Below are 17,985 nucleotides of genomic sequence, written 5' to 3'. Positions count from 1 at the left end.
TATGTATCTGTATTTCAAATGTAGTTACACCCGGGTAACACCCACTAGACAAGATGTTTTCAGTCTAGGTAGTGGGTGGGGAAGGGCCTATTCAGGGTAATAGACCATTAGGAAAGAACAATAGGCCTTAGGAGAAGCTTAGCTCGCACCTGGGGAGCCTTCCTGAGAACGCTACAGACAGCCTCCGAATAATGTCTGCTAGGACTCTACAAGGACATGTGATGACATCACATGTCTCTGGGCTCCATCTTGGGATGTCAGTATTTTTCCACAGACTGGTCTGGGAACCCTAGCTTTGGGAACAAAAGGTTCCCGCCATGTGCAAAAGCTATATAAGGCAGGAAGTGACATCATTTCGTGTTCTTCACTCCCCACACAGGAAGACTCCTGGAAACGCGTGAGGAACAGAGACTGAACTGGGGGAAGTGCTGGACCCAGGCTATAGGGATTTCTAGCCTGTGAATGGAACACCTGGGATGTAAGCAAGTGCAGCTTGCCCCTTAAGAATCAACTGACTGTTCGTATCATCTCTTAGGGTGAGAATCTGCTACTCATATTCAATCTATTCAGTATATTAAGCTTAGTTTGCATTTTTTTATTTGCTAAGTAATCTACTTTGATGTGTTTGCTATTCCTTATAATCACTTAACATCTAACTTTTGTAGCTAAAAAAACTTGGTTTTGCTTTATTTGAACCAGTGAGTTGGAGTGAAGTGTGTGGGACTCATAACTCAGGGGCAAAGGTTGTTGCATTTTCCTCTCCACATTCAGGGAGGGTGCGAATTTCATGAGCTTATGTTGTGCAGTTCCCTGTTTAGCACAAGATGGTATAATTTTGGGTTTATACTCCCGGGAGCTGGGAGTTCCCTCAGCTGTAGCCTTCCCATGCAGGGGTTGGTCAGAGAGTCTGCATGTAACTGCAGCTGGGTGGGTCCGTACCTGTGTGAATGCTGGTGAAAGTGAAGGATAAAGGGCTTTGCAGCTTGTCACAGCAGCACAGTGCAAGAAGGAGCCCAGGCTGGTGGGTCAGGGGGGCGCAGCGGTACCCCAGTTCCAGGTGGCACCCCAGGGGGAACCCGTCACACATGGATTTTCAGAGAGCCTTGACAAGGACCCGCCCTACAGTCTCTGAAGGAAAATCGGGAATCACTGGTTAGGCAGCAGTACTGCTAAAAGGGATCTGGAGGTTATACTGCCGTGGTTTTCAAACTTTTTTTCTAGTGACCCAGTTGAAGAAAATTGTTGATGCCCGCGACCCAACGGACCTGGGGATGAGGGGTTTGGGGTGTGGAAGGATCTCAGGGCTGGGGCAGAGGGTTGGGGTGCCGGGTGGGGCCAGGAATGAGGGGTTCAGGGTGTTGGAGGGGGCTCAGGGCTTGGGCAGGGAGTTGGGGTGCAGGAGGGGTTCAGGGCTCTGGACTGGGGGTGCAGGCTCTGGGGTGGGGCTGTGGATGAGTGGTTTGGGGTGCAGGAAGGGGCTCCAGGTTTGGAGAAGGTGAGGGCTGGGGCAGGGGATTGGGGCATGGGGTTGGGCTCCCAGTCAGCGGCGCAGCAGAGGTGCTAAGGTAGGCTTCCTGCCTCCTGGCACCGCGGACCGTGCTGTGCCCCGGAAGCAGCCAGCAGCAGGTCCAGTTCCTAGGTGGAGGTATGCAAGTGGCTCCGTGTGGCTCTCGCCCACAGGCACTGCCCCCACAGCTCCCATTGGCCAGTTCCCAGCCAATGGGAGTGCGGAGCCGGTGCTTGGGGCAGGGCAGCACATGGAACCCCTCCCCTCAGGGGCACACAGAGACATGCATGCAGCCGGCTGCTTCCGGGAGCGGTGTGGGGTCACGGGCATGCAGACAGCCTGCCTGAACCCTGCTGCGCCACCGGCCGGGAGCCGCCTGTGGTAAACGCCTCCCAGCCGGAGCCCAAGATCAGAATCCCCTCCTGCACCAAACTCCCTCCCAGAGCCTGCACCCCTCACCCTCTCCTGCACCCCATCACTATGCACCAGCCTGGAGCCCCCTCCTGCACCCAAACTCCTTCCCAGAAAGAAACTAATATAACAACTGTTCTAAGGTAAGAAATAGGCTCTTTTGAATTAACTTAACTATATTCTACATGTTTTAAGACTGAAATGTAACTACAGAACATCTTTATGTTAATTAAAAGGCAAGTCTAGTACAGCGTTAATAGCTTCCATACCATAACTGTGATCATTTTCTTTTAAATTGGAAAAAGATTTGTATACAGGTGACGAATGGGGTTATAGTGAAGATACTAAAAAAAGGAACTCTCTGTGATTGTAATAACTGGCACGGTATCACACTTTTATCTGTGCCAAGCAAATTATTGTGTAAGATCATAGTCCAGCGTATATCAGAGGCCGTTGATAGTGTTCTCAGAAAAGAGGAAGCTGGTTTTCAGAAAGGGCGTGGGTGCACAGACCAGATCTTCACTCTACGAAACATCATAGAACAGTGCTGAGAATGGCAACGGCAACTCTACATAAACGTCATGGACTTTGAGAAGGCTTTTGATAGCATTCACAGGACCAGCCTATGGTGCTTTCTGTGGGCATATGGAATCCCTCTCCGTATAATCAACATCATCAAAAGCTTCTATTTCAACTTTACAAGCAGTGTTGATCACAGTGAGCTCAGTTTTGAAGTCAAAACAGGAGTACATCAGGGACGTGTCATGTCTGCAATCTTCTTCAACATTACCATCAACTGGGTAATGCGATGTACAACAGAAGACATGCCAAGAGGCATTAAATGGACACTCTTCTCATCCCCTGAAGACCTGGACTTCGCAGATGATCTCGCTCTCCTATCATATACCCAACACCATATACAAGAAAAAAAAACTTGACTCAATGCATTCAGCCAGCAAATTTGACTGAAAATCAATTGCAATAAGACAGCTATCTGAACTTTAATATTGCCTCCCCATCACCAGTACGGATAGAGGATCATGTTCTCACCAATGTAGAAACATTCACATTCTTGGGGCAGCACCATCAGCCCAGGACAGTGGAACAAGCCAGGACATCCAGAACAGAATCAGTAAAGCCAGGAACACCTTCAGGAGCTTAAATCCCGTCTGGAAATCATCAACATACAACACCAAACCTAAACTCAAGATTTCTCAGAGCTGTGTACTTTCAACATTACTTTACAGTGCAGAATGCTGGGGAATGAGAAAGTATAACATGGCCAAACTATCTTCATTTCATACAACCTGCCTCAGAAAAATCCTCCGTATCTTTTGGCCCAGAACAATCTCAAACTAAGACCTATTCACACAGTGCAGCCAACAGGATATGAGCACCGTTATTGCCAGGAGGCGTTGGAGATGGATTGGCCATGTGCTTCGGATAGAAATCGGTTCCATCACCAGAGTAGCAATAAGATGGACACCTGAAGGCAAGCGAAAATGACGCCACCCGAAAACAACATGGTGAAGAGATGTGGAAGCCGAGCTGAAAAACCTGGGGCACAGCTGGGGAACCATTGAAAGACTTGCCGGAAACAGACAGGAGTGGAGGAGTTTCGTCACTGCCCTAAACGCCAGAGGCGTAATGGGAACATGATGATGATGATATTAAGGGCTGTTACAACAACGGTGATCAATTGTTCATGTCCACTGAAGGTAGGACAACTCGTAATGGGATTAATCTGCAGCAAGGAGAATTCGGGTTAGATATTAGGAAAAATTGGATAGTTAAGCTCTGGAATAGTATCAGAGGGGTAGCCGTGTTAGTCTGAATCTGTAAAAAGCGACAGAGGGTCCTGTGGCACCTTTAAGACTAACAGAAGTATTGGAGCATAAGCTTTCGTGGGTAAGAACCTCACTTCTTCAATCTTCAATCTTACCCACAAAAGCTTATGCTCCCAATACTCTGGAATAGGTGATCTAGGGATGTTGTGGAATCCCTGTCACTGGAGGTTTTTAAGAACAGGTTAGATAAACACCTGTCTAGGCTTACTTGATTCTTCTTCGAGGGCTTGCTCATGTCCATTCCAAAGTAGGTGTGTCCGTGCCATGTACACAGTCACTGGAAAGTTTTTCCCTCGGTGGTATCCGTTGGATAAGCTCCCACATGGCACCGTGTATAGGGGCCAGCCGCCCTCTCAGGTCCCTCTTTCCGCCAGTGACAGTCGCTGGAATGGCTCGTTGCTCTGGAAGTTCTCTCCCCAGTGGACTTTTATCTTTTTCTCCTGTAAATAGTTTTAAAATTTTAGAAGTTAGTTATTACAGAAAGGTAGAAGTAGTTAGGAATAGAATAGGACTCTGCTTAACGGGGTTCTTCCCTGCCTCGGTCTCCGGGGTTTAAGCCACATGAGGCTTGCCACAAGCCTATGCCCATTAGCAACCCCCACTCACTTTGCCTCAAGTGTTTGGGCAAATCCCACCTGCGTGACTGCTGAAGGATTTGTAAAGGTTTCAAACCCCGAACCCAGAAAGAAAGGGACCAGAGACTTAAGTTCCTTCTGATGGAGGCAGCTCTTTGCACTCCCTTGGAGCTGGGTCATCCCAACTCGGCACCGAGTACCTCTGCCTCTTCTCTGAGGGACAGGCACCACAGTCCAGCCTCTCTGGCATGGAGGAGGGACTCCTCTTGGGTGTCCCGGGACTCCCAGCACCACCAACGTTTGTTCGTGCAGAGGAAGTTTGCGTTTGAGAACATGAGGCACGAATCTCGCTCACCAGTACCACATAAGAAACAGCACAAGATGGACAGGGGGTCACAAGGACACCAGTAGAGTGAGACCCATACAGGGCTACTCGGGCTCCACAGCTGCCAGCACGGTACCGTTGACTCTAGCCCCAGGGAGGGAGCCGTTGTGTCCAATGCCTTTGGACTCTCCTCCAAGGGAGAGCCACAGGAGTGCAGGACTGGTGCTTCTATCTATGACAAAGGCATTCCAGGCACCGGGGGACCTGATGTTCTTACCGGTACTGCCTTTGCCGACTAGGCATGAGCTTGCACCAGAGGCAAGGGCTACTAGAGCATTGAGAAATGCCCCAGGTGCTGTTGAAAGAAAAGCCAGTGATGTTGCTAGAGCACCGGTAAACTCCATCTCGGCACCATTCACCAGTACCATCTGGCACCCCTCCCTCCATGGAGTGAATCCTCAGCCTCAGAACCGGAATCCTACGCCTCTCCTGGGAGCCAGTAGCAGTCAGACTATACGTACAGGATGGAGGACATGAGCCAGTGGGCTGGCCAGCCCAGTGGCAGATGACTGTGCAATGGGCCTTTTGGGCTCCATGGGCTTCTCATCAGGCCTAAGGACCCCAGGCGAGGAGGTCGTACTCAGTAGCATCGGAGAGTAGAGCCCCGCTGCCACCATCTCTTCTAGCCATGAAATCCAGATCCCCAGGGACTGGTACCATGGGACCCATCAGAAGCCAATGGACAGAAGCAAGGCCCAGTACGAATACTAGGATCCTCTTCCTCCTCACCAGACAAGGTGGTTGCGGGTACCTCGATCGCACGCACACAGGGTGACCACAGGGCGCACCAAGACCTACTAAGAAGGGTGGCCCAAAAGCTGGGGATCCAGGTGGAGGAAATTTTGGAAACCTCCTGTGCCCTGGTGGATATTTTGGCACCTTCAGGCCTCTCACAGGTAGCTCTGCCCTGAATAGTGCCATCTTAGAACCTGTCAAGGCACAGTGGCAGACTCCAGCCTCCTTGCAGCCCATGGCAAAGAGGGTGGACAGGAAACATTTTGTTCCACCAAAGGAGTTTGAGTACCTGTATATCCATCCCCCTCCAGGGTCGCTGGTAGTCTTAGCTATGAATGAGCAAGAAAGGCAGGGGCAGCAGGGACCTACCCCTAAGGCTAAGGATACCAAGAAGCTGGACCTCTTTGGCAGGAAGATCTCTGCCACAGCAGGGCTTCAGTTTAGTATTGCTAATCAGCAGGTGCTCCTTATCCGAGACTTTAACTCCTGGGGCAGAATGACTACATTTAAGGAGTCCTTGGCTTTCATTGAGGATGGCAGGGCGGTGGTGAAGGCGTCCCTGCAAACTGCTCTAGATGTGGCTGACTCAGCCACATGGACCATGGCTTCGGCTGTGGCTATGAGGAGGTGCTCTTGGCTGTAGGCCTCAGGCCTTCCTCATGAAGTGCAGCAAACAATTCAAGACCTGCCATTTGAGGGCACATCATTGTTTTCTGAACAAACAGACTCCAAACTCCACAGCTTGAAGGACTCCAGGGTCATGCTGAAGTCCCTGGGACTACATACCCTGGCCCCGTTGAGAAAACATTTCACACCACAGCCTTTGTCTCGGTTCTACCAGTCTCAGCCAAGGCAGGACTATATTAGGAGGCGGGATGGCAGCTCCAAGAGGAAGCCTCCTCCCCAACCCTCATTGACCCATAGATCTGGGCCTGCCAGACAAGCCGCTGGCCCCAAGGCCTTTTGAGGATGTGCCCGAGGAAGGTGTATCAGAACAATGTCTGGATTCAACTTCACCTATTTTTGTGGATTGGCTATCCCACTTCTATCAGGCATGAGCCCATAATACTTCAGATCGCTGGGTGTTACACATGACAGGACTGGGATATACTCTGGAATTCAGTTCTCACCCTCCTTCCCAACCTCCCTCCCTTTCTCTCTTCAGGAACGCTTCTCATGAACAACTCCTAGTTCAGGAGGTGTGGACTCTCCTACAAATGGGAGCAGTAGAGGAGGTTCCTCTGGAATTAATGGGCAGAGGGTTTTACGCCCGATATTTCCTAATCCCCCAAGGCCAAAGGTGGTCTCAGACCAATCCTGGGCCTGGGAAACCTCAACAAATTCATGAAGAAGCTGAAGTTCCGCATGGTCTCTTTGGCCTCCATTATCTCCTCTTTGGATCCAGGGGACTGGTATGCCACCCTTGAGGTGAAGGACACGTACTTTCACATTTCATTTCTCCAAGGCCACAGGAGATTCCTCCAGTTCGTTGTGGGACAAGTACACTATCAGTTCACGGTACTGCCATTCAGCCTGTCAGCAGCCCCTCGGGTCTTCACAAAGTGCATGTCAGTGGTTGCGGCCTTCCTGAGAAAACAAAGGGTACAGGTGTATTCTAGGGTTACCATACGTCCGGATTTTCCCAGACATGTCCGGATTTTGGGGGCTCAAATCCCCGTCTGGGGGGAAATCCCCAAAAGCCAGACATGTCCGGGAAAATCGGGAGGGACGGAGGGCTCAGCGGTGCTCGGCCGGGGCCTCTGGGGCTGGGGTCGGCGGTGCGGGGCCGGGCCGGGGCCGGCGGTGCTCGGCAGGAGCCGGGGGTGCAGTGCCGGGCCGGGGTCGCGGGGCCGTGCCAGGAGCCGGGCGCGTGGTGCCGGGCCGGGGGGCAGGCCGTGCCGGGAGCCGGGGTCGCGGGGCCGGGAGCCAGGGGCGCGGTGCCGAGCAGGGGTCGCGGTGCCATGCCGGGAGCCGGGCGCGCGGCCGGGCCAGGAGCCAGGCGCATAGTGCCGGTCCGGGGGCCAGGCCGTGCCGGGAGCCGGGGTCGCGGGGCCGGGAGCCGGGGGCGCGGTGCCGAGCAGGGGGCGCGGTGCCATGCCGGGAGCCGGGGTCGCGGGGCCATGCCGGGAGCCGGGCGCGCGGCCGGGCCAGGAGCCGGGGTCGCGTACCGGGCCGGGGGCCGGGCCGGGAGCCGGGGTCGCGGGGCCGGGCCGGGAGCCGGGCCCGCGGTGCCGGGGGCGCGGTGCCGAGCTGGGCCGGGCCGGGAGCCGGGGTCGCAGTACCGGGCCGGGAGCCGGGGTCGCGGGGCCGGGAGCGCGGTGCCGGGCCGGGGTCGCAGTGCTGGGCCGGGGTCTGGGGTCGCGGGGCCGGCGTTGCAGGGCCGGGCCGGGCCAGGCCGGGAGCCGGGAGCCGGGGTCGCGGGGCCGGGAGCCGGGGGCGCGGTGCTGGTCCGGGGTCCGGGGTCGCGGGGCCGGGCCGGGAGCCGGGCCCGCGGGGCCTGGGGAGGAGCAGGGGGCGGAGCGTTCAGGGGAGGGGGCAGAGTTGGGGTGGGGCTGAGGGTGGGGAAGGGGCGGGGTTGGGGCGGGGCCGGGTCCCCATAGAGTGTCCTCCTTTTTAAAAACTAAAAGATGGTAACCCTATGTATTCCTACTTCGATGACTGGCTGGTCAGATGTCAGTTCAGAGCTCAGGGGGAGGCACATATTCAACTAATACTGTCAACCTTCCAGAGGTTAGGCCTCTTATTAAACACACAGAAGTCAACCCTTGTCCTCACCCAAAGGATAGAGTTTATAGGGGCAGTCCTTGGCAATCTGCACTTTACTCTACTTGTCCTGGAAGGTGGCCTTCCTGGTAGCCTTTACCTCAGCCAGGAGGGTCTCAGAAATCAGGGCCCTTACTTCAGAATCACCATAGACAGTCTTCTCCAAGGGCAGGTCCATCTGTGCCCTCTCCCAGCCTTCCTCCCTAAGTGGTGTTGTAGTTCCACAATAACCAGTCTTCCTCCCATAGCTACATGCCAATAGCCAGGAACAGAGGCTTCACTTGCTGGATGTCAGGCGCGCTCTGGCCATCTACTTAGAAACGACCAAATAATTTAGGAAGACTACTCGGCTCTTTGTGGTAGTGGCTGATAGGCTGAAGGGCCTCCCAGTTTCTGCCCAAAGAATCTCTTTGTGAATTACTTCTTGTATTCACTATGATCTGGCGAAAGACCCTGCTCCAGCACAGATGGCACATTCCACAAAGGCACAAGCATCTTCAGCAACATTCGTGGCACAGGTCCCCATCCCGGATATCTGTAGAGTGCCAACGTGGTCTTCAGTCCACACCTTCGCAACCCACTAGGCCATCACACAGCAAGCTAGAGACAATGCTGGATTTGGCAGAGCAGTGCTGCAGTCCACTTGTCCTTGAACTCTGAACCTACCTCCTGAATCTGCTTGGCAGTCACCTACAGGGGAATGGACATGAGCAAACACTTGAAGAATTAAAAACTGTTACTAACCTTTCCGTAACCCTTGTTCTTCGAGATGTGCTGCTCATGTCCCTTCCAAACCTGCCCTCCTACCCCTAAGTCAGAGTTGCTGGCAAGAAGGAACTGAGGGGGTGATGGGGTGGCAGACCCCTATATACTCCAGGGAGCGTCGCAGCCAATCCAACGGATAACACTGAGGGAAAAACCTTCCGACAACTGTGCACGCAGTGCGCACACGCTACATGGGAATGGACATGAGCAGCAAATCGCAAAGAACAACAGTTACGGAAAGGGTAGTAACCATTTTTTTCTGCCTGGGTGCAGGGGAAGGACTTGATGGCAGCCCAAGGTCCCTTCCATTGGTTCCATGCAAGTCTGTAGCTGACTGCACTGGAGCAGCTCTTGATGTCACAGGAGCTTCTCAGACATTTCCTCTGAAATAACAGAGAAGAGTACTCCAGACCACAACCCGGTGAGAAACTTCTAAAAACCAGGCCCGTCGAAAGGAAACTGGAACTGTGTTTGCCCAATACATTGTTAGACATGTCTGTGCAGGAGCCAGCTCTGAAACTGGCAGAAAGCCCCTGGTGTGTTGGGGTGATTCCCAGAAAGGGAGGTGTGGGTAGCGTGTGGCTCACTTGCAGCCACATTGTGCCCTCAGAGCCACACACAGCTTGGCTGGCATGAAATGGCTGCAGCATGGACGTGAATTCCCAACATGGAGGCTGAGTTCAACAGCATTCACTTCAGCCTGTCTGCACGTGTGTCGCTGAGCCATGGCTGAAATCTGCAGTGCATACTGTCCTCCCGCGCACGCTGCAAACCCAGGGGAGCTCTGAATTACTGGAGCTCTGGGAGAGGGGCCTGTATGGGATCCTAAGGGCAGGGGGAAGCGATGTGGTGAAGGCAGCTCGTCCCCACCTTGAGCCCTTTCATAGAATATCAAGGTTGGAAGGGACCTCAGGAGGTCATCTAGTCCAACCCCCTGCTCAAAGCAGGACCAATCCCCAGACAGATTTTTGCCCCCAAATGGCCCTCACAAGGATTGAACTCACAACCCTGGGTTTAGCAGGCCAGTGCTCAAACCACTGAGCTATCCCTCCCCCGACAGAACAAGCCTTGTACTCATAGATGTGGAGGGGACAATCTGGGCCACATGAGGGGGTGGTTGGGAAGCTCTTGGCAGCTTTTTTCACAGTCATGATGTCAATGAATTCAAAGTCTATTGTGACTCTTGGCAACCAGCAGAGACTCCTCTAAACTTGAGCGGCTGGACTGTTATAGGCTTCTGTGCAGCTCCTTGAACGCTCTTGTTTCTATCTCTTTGGAAGCAAGGAGTGGAATGGACTCTCACTGGAGATCTCAGGGCACAGCGTCAGGTTCCTCACCCCGCAGTCTGTGGCCAATTTGGTGTCAGACACGAGGAGATATCGGCAAGAATGTGGTCAGACCCACCATATTACAGAGACCCTCCCCAGACGCAGTCTCTCTCCCAGCCCTTGACAAACTCTTCTCCCTACGCGACTGGAGAAACATTCACATAGCCATAGCCCTGCAATTACTCTGCCAATCTGATAGCTCTGAACCAACCTCTCAGAGCAGGAAAATGCTATTTACCCTGGTGCCCAGCCCTAGCCACTCAAACTGCACCCGCTACGTTCAGTCAGTGCCTCTGAAAGCTCAGCTTCTCTCCCTCAACTTTGGGAGTGCTCTCTCCTGATCCAGAGGGGACAACATTAGCTCTGGGATAGGGTCTCTGTGACAGTCAATCCCAGCAGGGTAACATTACAGCTAGGTGACCAGTGTGATCCAGCAGAGAATCTCTGGGCCACTGACCTCTAAAAAACTAGATTCAAAGAGTTAGCGATTCCAAGGCCAGAAGGGACTACTGTGATCATCTAGTCTGATCTCCTGTATGACACTGCCCATAAAACTGCCCTGAATTAATTCCCATTTGTACTCGAGTGTATCCATTAGAAAAAAACATCCCATTTTGATTTAAAAATCTCCAACAATGGAGAATCCACAACAGCCCTTGGTAAGTTCTTCTATTGATTAGTTACCCTCACTGCTAAACAATTGTGACTTATTTCCAGTCTGAATTTGTCTCACTTTGGACAAATGTGGACAAATGTGAGACAATTAGCTCGGCCTCCCACCACGAATGGGGGACATTAATCTCCCTCATTCTCTGGGCTCCTCTTTTAAGAGCAACCGTAACTATGGATTTTCTGACTCCTGGAATTTTCTCCTGATTAAAAATATAATGTCCTGTTAATACATAGAATCATAGAATCATGGAATATTAGGGTTGAAAGAGACCTCAGGTGGTTATCTACTCCAACCCTCTGCTCAAAGCAGGACCAACACCAACTTCCCGCAGCCTGGCCAAACCAAGCAAACTGACTGGCCCTGGTTACTTCTGCCCTGCCCCACCGTGTTTGCCTGTCTTCAGAGTAGATGCCTCTTCTGATTGTAGGGCCCAGAACCAGCCTTAATCCACAGCCAGGCCCAGCAGCATGTACGTGGCGATATAGTTTTTGGAAGTCACACAGTGCTGGGGTACATTAAACCCTTGGGGCGCCAGTCATGTGCCAGGTTTACCGTGACTTGGACGCAAGCACTGTTGGTGGGTTCAGGAGCTAGGTCGTGTAGGTGCTGCTAACCCTGGTGGGTCCCAATAATCACTCAGACCCATGGCTCAGGGGAGTTTCTGAGGACTGGCAGGAAAGGGGAAGGTTGCAGGTACCCCAGGTACAGAGGGTAACAGCTACAGTTCAAAGGGAGTGAGAGCGGTTCCTGTTGGGCCCCTGGGGGCCATCCAGTCAAGAAGCAGGGATCTTCAGGCTCAGTGCCTGGGGTAGGGTTACCATTCGTCTGGATTCTCCCGGACATGTCCGGATTTTTTGAGTTAAAAATAGCGTCTGGGGGGAATTTGTAAATGTCCGGATTTCCCCCTGTCATAGAAATTTCTGTCCGTTCCAGCTGAGGAATAAGGAGAGACGGACACAGCTAATCAAGCAAGGAGCCCCGGGAGGGGCGATCCGTTTATTTCAATTGCAATTGGGTTCGAGCTCAGAAGTTAGCAAGAACAAAGAAAACACTTACACCAAAGCATTATATGCAGTTGCTTACGATAATCTATCGCTCTATGATTGGTCAAAATTTGCTATCATTACCATATATAATTAGCAAGTTACATATATCTGCCCCTCTGGTGACCCCTTATTGTTCATTTACTTGCCCCCTCCTTGCTTATTTTGCAAACTAAGTGGTTAGTTATCTATAGAATACAGGCACAGGGAGTTCCATTGTCTATAGGTTTGGAGTTTGGCTACATTTCCTCTCGAAGGAACTTCCTGAGTTAAGGCAACCTATAGCTGACACTACGTGTTTCCCATGTGTACGTGACAAATTTGCCTCCTGGCCGTTAAGTAGAATAATTCTATATCACCCCCATGCAGAGCGCGCGCGGCTGACAGGGCAGCCGGCCAGATCGTGCCACTCGCACGGGCCTCAGCCAGAGCCCCTCCTCCGCTTCCCCCCTCCTCTCCCCTGCAGCTTAAAATCACTCCCCTCCTCTCTCTCCCTCCCCCCGCATTTGCAGATTGCCGGCCGTTCGCATCGGGCCTCCGGCGGTCTGGAGCTCCTCCCCCTGCTCCCCCACCCCTGCTGCCCAGCGCGCCACACGGTAAGGGGGTCAGGGGGTCGGAGAAGGAGCAGTGAGGTTCTGGAGGGGGCAGTCAAGAGACAGGGAGCAGGGTTGGATGGGTTGGGAGTTCGGGGGGGATGGAGGTGTGGATAAGGTTTTGGGCAGTCAGGGTACAGGTATGGGGTAAGGTCCTAGGGGGGCAGTTAGGGTGGGGGCGGTCTCAAGAGGGGCAGTCAGGGGAAAAGGAACAGGGAGGCTGAGGTAGGGGGTGGGGTTCTGGAGGGCAGTTAGGAGCAGGGGTCCCAGGAGGGGGCAGTCAGGGGACAAGGGGGGGGTTGGGAGTTCTGGGGGGGGGCTGTCAGGGGGCAGGGGTGGGGAGAGGGATTAGAGCAGTCAGGGGACAGGGAGCAGAGGGGTTTAGATGGGTCGGGAGTTCTGGGGGGGGCTGTCAGGGGGTGGGGAGTGGTTGGATGGGGCGTGGGAGTCCCGGGAGTCTGGCGGGGGCGGGGGTGTGGAGAAGGGTCAGAACAGTCAGGGGACAGGTAGGGAGTGGGTTCCTAGGGAGGCAGTTAGGGTGAGGGGGGTCTCAGGAGGGGGCAGTCGGGGACAAGGAGAAGGGAGGCTTAGATAGGGGGTGGAGTCCCGGGGGGTGGTTAGAGGCAGGGGTCCCGGGAGGGGGCGATCAGGGGATGAGGAGCAGGGGGGTTGTATGGGTTGGGGGTTCTGTGGGGGGCAGTCAGAGGGTGGGAAGTGGGAGGGAGTGGCTAGGGGGGACTACCCCCCCCAATGGAGTGTCCTCTTTTTTGAAAGTTCAGATATGGTAACCCTAGAGGTGGTGATATCCCACTGGAGGTCCTAACAGGAATATTTTGCCTCCCTTACTCCTCACCCAACCCCTCAAAATACTAATTGCTTTATTTTTAGAGATAAAAAAATATACCACCATCATACATCCTGATACTCTTGTTAAATACCCTACGTTAATTAAGATGAACAGTTGTTTTGAGGGGGTAATACTAAAATGGGGGCCCCTTGAGCTGCTTGGGGCCCTAAGCACTTGTTTAGTCTGTTTTTGACTATCCCCACCACCGCTTGGCTAGCCCGGATCTCAGGGTATGTCTACACTGCACACTCCTTACAGTGGCATGTAGAGTAACAGAACACTGCACACGCCCCAGCACACGTATCAATAACAATGTAGATGGCTACGCATGGCTTAGGTGAGCAAAGACAGGCCTGAACTCCTAGGACACATCAGGTCTACGTTGCTTTTTTTTGCAGTATAGTGTCACATTGCCTCCCTGCCCCCAGTGTGGATGCAGCCGGCTTTTCACTGCCATGTGTAACTACACATACCTTACATGCTACTGCAAGTAGTGTGCAGTGTAGACATAAAGATATACTGGGAAAGGAGGAGGAGCTATCTAGAAGATCCTGACCATGGGCGGTGGGTGAACCTCTGGCTTGGGGAGGCTAGCCCCCCCAGCCCGCCCCTTCTGCCCGAGGCCCTGCCCCTTCTGCACCCACCAGAGCCCAACCCCCACTGTGGCTGCTGGCCTCTGCCCAGTGCCCCCAGCCACTCCACACGGTGGCCACTGGCCCCTGCCCCAGGGTAGTGCTTCCAGCCCCTGGAGCGCCGGAGAGACAGGTGACGTGGCCCCAGCCTCCCTAGGCCTCCCTGGGCGACACTGCCTGGCCTGACCCCTGGCCGGCCAGCCCCCCTGCCCATGAAGCCCCCCTCCCAGCCGAGCCACCAGCCCCAGCACTGAGCAGGCGGCACGGCCGGAGCACCCCCAGCCCCCAGCGCTGGGCGGTCGGAGCGGCTCCAGTGCTGGGAGGACAGGTGTTGTGGCGTGGCCCCAGGGGTGCACCATCGCCCCCAGCCTCTGGCACAGGAACAGCAGACAGGAGGGGTCTGGAGGTGGAGCATGGGTGGGGCCATGTCAGGCAGTTTGGGAAGGCAGAGCCTTCCCGTATCTACGATCCCCGCTGTCCATGATCCTGAAGGAGATCTAGACGATCTTCTGGCCCCACACACAGGTATTCCCCCCCATGCATAGGGAGCTGGGGACTGCCTCTTGAACCAGGTTTTTTCAGGGGCTTTAAATCCCTCAAACCAAAGCCCCATGCACCAGGTGGGGAGAAGTGGGCTATATCCCCCACCCTGTGCCTGGAACCCATGGCTCATTCACTGCGTCTCTCTGTAGGTCTGTCTCTGCTCCAGGAGGCATCAATCCAGCAGCAGCACAGGCCAGGCTAAGGGGTTAATATTGGTCTGTCAATCACCTTATTTACCTTCCTGATTGGCTAAATCTGTCTTGAGTTTGCAAGGCCTTTGCCACTTAATAAGATCTTGCTAGGCAGGATTGCAATAGGAGTGGGCCTGCCTCTGGATTTTCCCATTGGTGCATATTTGGGAGTGGCCACATTCGGTGTTGCCAGTAGAGAAACCTCCCTTTTCCTGGCTCTGTGACTCAGCTTGGAGCTTTATGACTGGTCAGGGCAATATGATGTCAATTGGCTGCCCTGCCGAATTTTTGATTGGCAAGTGAAACCTGTTGCTAGACAGAGCAGCCAGTGTGGGGACTTTGCAATGGCAATGCAGGACTGCTTGGGGCAACTTTAAATTTCGGGCCAGATATGGGACACTTCAGAGGGTTTCCCTGCCTTCTGTGTGGCCTTGCCTCTGCCTGTGCACATCCAGGCTTGATTTCTGTGGGCACAATTGCAGTTGTAGTCCCTTCTTAGAGATCCATCACAGTGGCCAAAAATCTTTCTTAGCAGAGAGCTTCGGTTGGCTGGAGGTGTGCGGGGTGTGACGTTTTACCTTAACTCTGCATTTCACAGTGTTCAGAGGGTTGCATTTGGCCACTCCCCAAACATAAGGCAGAACTGGGCAGCCTTAATTCTACTTTAACATCATTATTTAGGCAGTGACTAGATAGCAAACTTGATCTGCCTTTGTTGAAAACTCATTCACGTTAAACTGAGATTGGTGAAATTATCTTTTTCACCCCCAGCAAACGACAGTTTCCCATGTGAGCAGGTCATTTGGAATTTACCAGTTAATAATACATTGTTAGAATCTTTCTATTCCTTTTCTAAGATTTTTCTGGTAAGACCAGCTGTACCATTGCCAGGAGCTGCCATGGCCGGAAAACTCTCCCGAGAGGAATTGGAAAAGCTGAAGGCTGCTTATGAAACAGGAAACCTCAACGGCGCAGCAGCAAAACTGAAGGAGGAGCTGGAATCATTAGAAAAAATCCCACTGGACATCGCCATCACAGGAGAGTCGGGCTCCGGAAAATCATCCTTCGTCAACGCCATCCGGGGCCTGGGAGATGAAGACGAAGGTGCTGCGAAGACTGGGGTGGTCGAAACAACAAAGGATCCAAAGGGTTATCCACACCCTGTACTCCCCAATGTAACAGTATGGGATCTGCCGGGAATTGGGACACCAAATTTTCAGCCAGGCAGTTACCTCAAACAGGTAAACTTCAGCCGCTATGACTTCTTCATCATCATTGCCTCAGAGCGCTTCACTTCCCACCACATCACACTCGCCCGGGAGATTCACAAGATGGGAAAGAGGTTTTACTATGTGCGCTCCAAAGTGGATGCCGACTTGTACGCAGCTCAGACCCGCCGGCCCAGCACCTACGATGAGGTGCGGATCCTGCAGGAGATCCGGGACAACTGTGTCAAGAACCTGAGGGATGCAGGTGAGGTCTCCCCACGGGTTTTCCTGATCTGCAGCTGGAACTGGGACAAGTATGATTTCCTGCTCTTGCAGGAGACACTGGAGAATGAGCTAGACGCTCAGAAGAGACGTGCTTTCATCCTGGGCCTGCCCAACATCTCGGCAAAGATCCTGGAAAAGAAAAAGGCTGAACTGAAGAAACATATTTGGAAACTGGCCCTTGTGTCATGTGCTATTGCCGTTATTCCTCTTCCCGGTCTCTCATTTGCTTGTGATGTAGCCATCTTGATGGTAAACATGAAACTTTACCTCACTGCCTTTGGCTTGGATGATAATTCCCTTACTAGACTCGCTAAGCAGGTTGGCAAGCCCGTTGCAGAACTGAAGTCTGTAATTAAAACAGTTCCTATGGCCAACTCAATATCAAAAGAGTGGGTAGTGAGTCTTCTGACTAAATCTGCATGTGCTGCAGTGATGATAGCTGAAGACGTTTTAGATTTTATACCAATCATTGGTCCTTTGTTATCTGGAGGAGTTTCCTTTGGAACCACCTATTACATGCTGAACAGCTTTCTGAATGATGCTGTCAAAGATGCCCAAAATGTTCTGGCCAAAGCTCTGTCTTAAGCAAAAGGTAAAGAGCACAAATATCAGCAACAAAAGATCCACTGCTACCACCCAGAAAAAAGGCTTAAATCCCATTTCAGTTGTGCCAGAATCTCTCAAAGTGGATCAACCAAAACCAGCCCAAATAAAACAAAATTAAAAACAAAGAGTGAACAAGAGGAGGAGAGAGAAAGAGGCCGGACCAGACTCCTTGGAGTTTTGGTTGGAAATTCTTTTTTCATGGGGTCAAAGATATATTAGTAAAGTGATAAAGCCACCTGAAATTGAGAGAAAGTTCCCTAATCAATGTTCAGCCCCGTACAAGGATAGTTAAGGAAGTGTTAAACTTTCCCATTTCTCTCTCACTAGTGGAAAGTATCTAGTGCAGCAGATTGAATGCAGGAAACCTGTTATTAGAGACCAGCACCAACAGCAATAGATGCTTGCTGCTTCCCTTGATTTTCATAGGCTAAAACCCACTTCATCAGATGCATGGAGTGGAAAATACAGTAGGAAGATAGATATATACACAGAGAACATGAAAAGGTGAGTGTTGCCATACCAACTCTAACAAGAGTAATCAATTAAGGTGGGCTATTATCAGCAGGAGAAAAAAAAACTTTTGTAGTGATAATCAGAAGGTGTGAGTAACAGTAGGGGCTAAAAATAGCACGAGGAAATAGTTTTCAGTCCGGACACCCTTAAATTAGGCTTGAATAAAGACTGGGAGTGGATGGGTCATTACACAAACTAAAAACTATTTCCCCATGCTATTTTCCCCCCTACTGTTACTCACACCTTCTTGTTAACTGTTTGAAATGGGCCATCCTGATTATCACTACAAAAGTTTTTTTTTTCTCCTGCTCATAATAGCCCACCTTAATTGGTTACTCTTGTTACAGTTGGTATGGCAAAACCCATTTTTTCATGTTCTCTGTGTATATATATCTTCCTACTGTATTTTCTACTGCATGCATCCAATGAAGTGGGTTTTAGCCCATGAACCCTTATGCCCAAATAAATTTGTTAGTCTCAAAGGTGCCACAAGTACTCCTCGTTCTTTTTGCTCATACAGACTAACATGGCTACC

General features: G+C 52.2%; 1 protein-coding gene across 1 annotated transcript; it reads left to right on the top strand.

The window, feature by feature from the left end:
• Positions 1 to 15,371: 15,371 nt before the first annotated feature.
• Positions 15,372 to 17,417, top strand: LOC135976869 (interferon-inducible GTPase 5-like). The gene has a single exon (XM_065574575.1). It carries the CDS (start codon positions 15,738 to 15,740, stop codon positions 16,914 to 16,916), a length of 1,179 nt encoding a protein of 392 aa, XP_065430647.1. The 5' UTR covers positions 15,372 to 15,737; the 3' UTR covers positions 16,917 to 17,417.
• The last annotated feature ends 568 nt before the right edge of the window (positions 17,418 to 17,985 follow it).

The sequence above is a fragment of the Chrysemys picta genome, chromosome 20, assembly GCF_011386835.1.
Source record: "Chrysemys picta bellii isolate R12L10 chromosome 20, ASM1138683v2, whole genome shotgun sequence".
In the NCBI taxonomy this organism is placed as follows: domain Eukaryota; kingdom Metazoa; phylum Chordata; order Testudines; family Emydidae; genus Chrysemys; species Chrysemys picta.
Note: the sequence above shows the minus strand (reverse complement) of the source record. Positions and strands in the feature narration are given on the sequence as shown.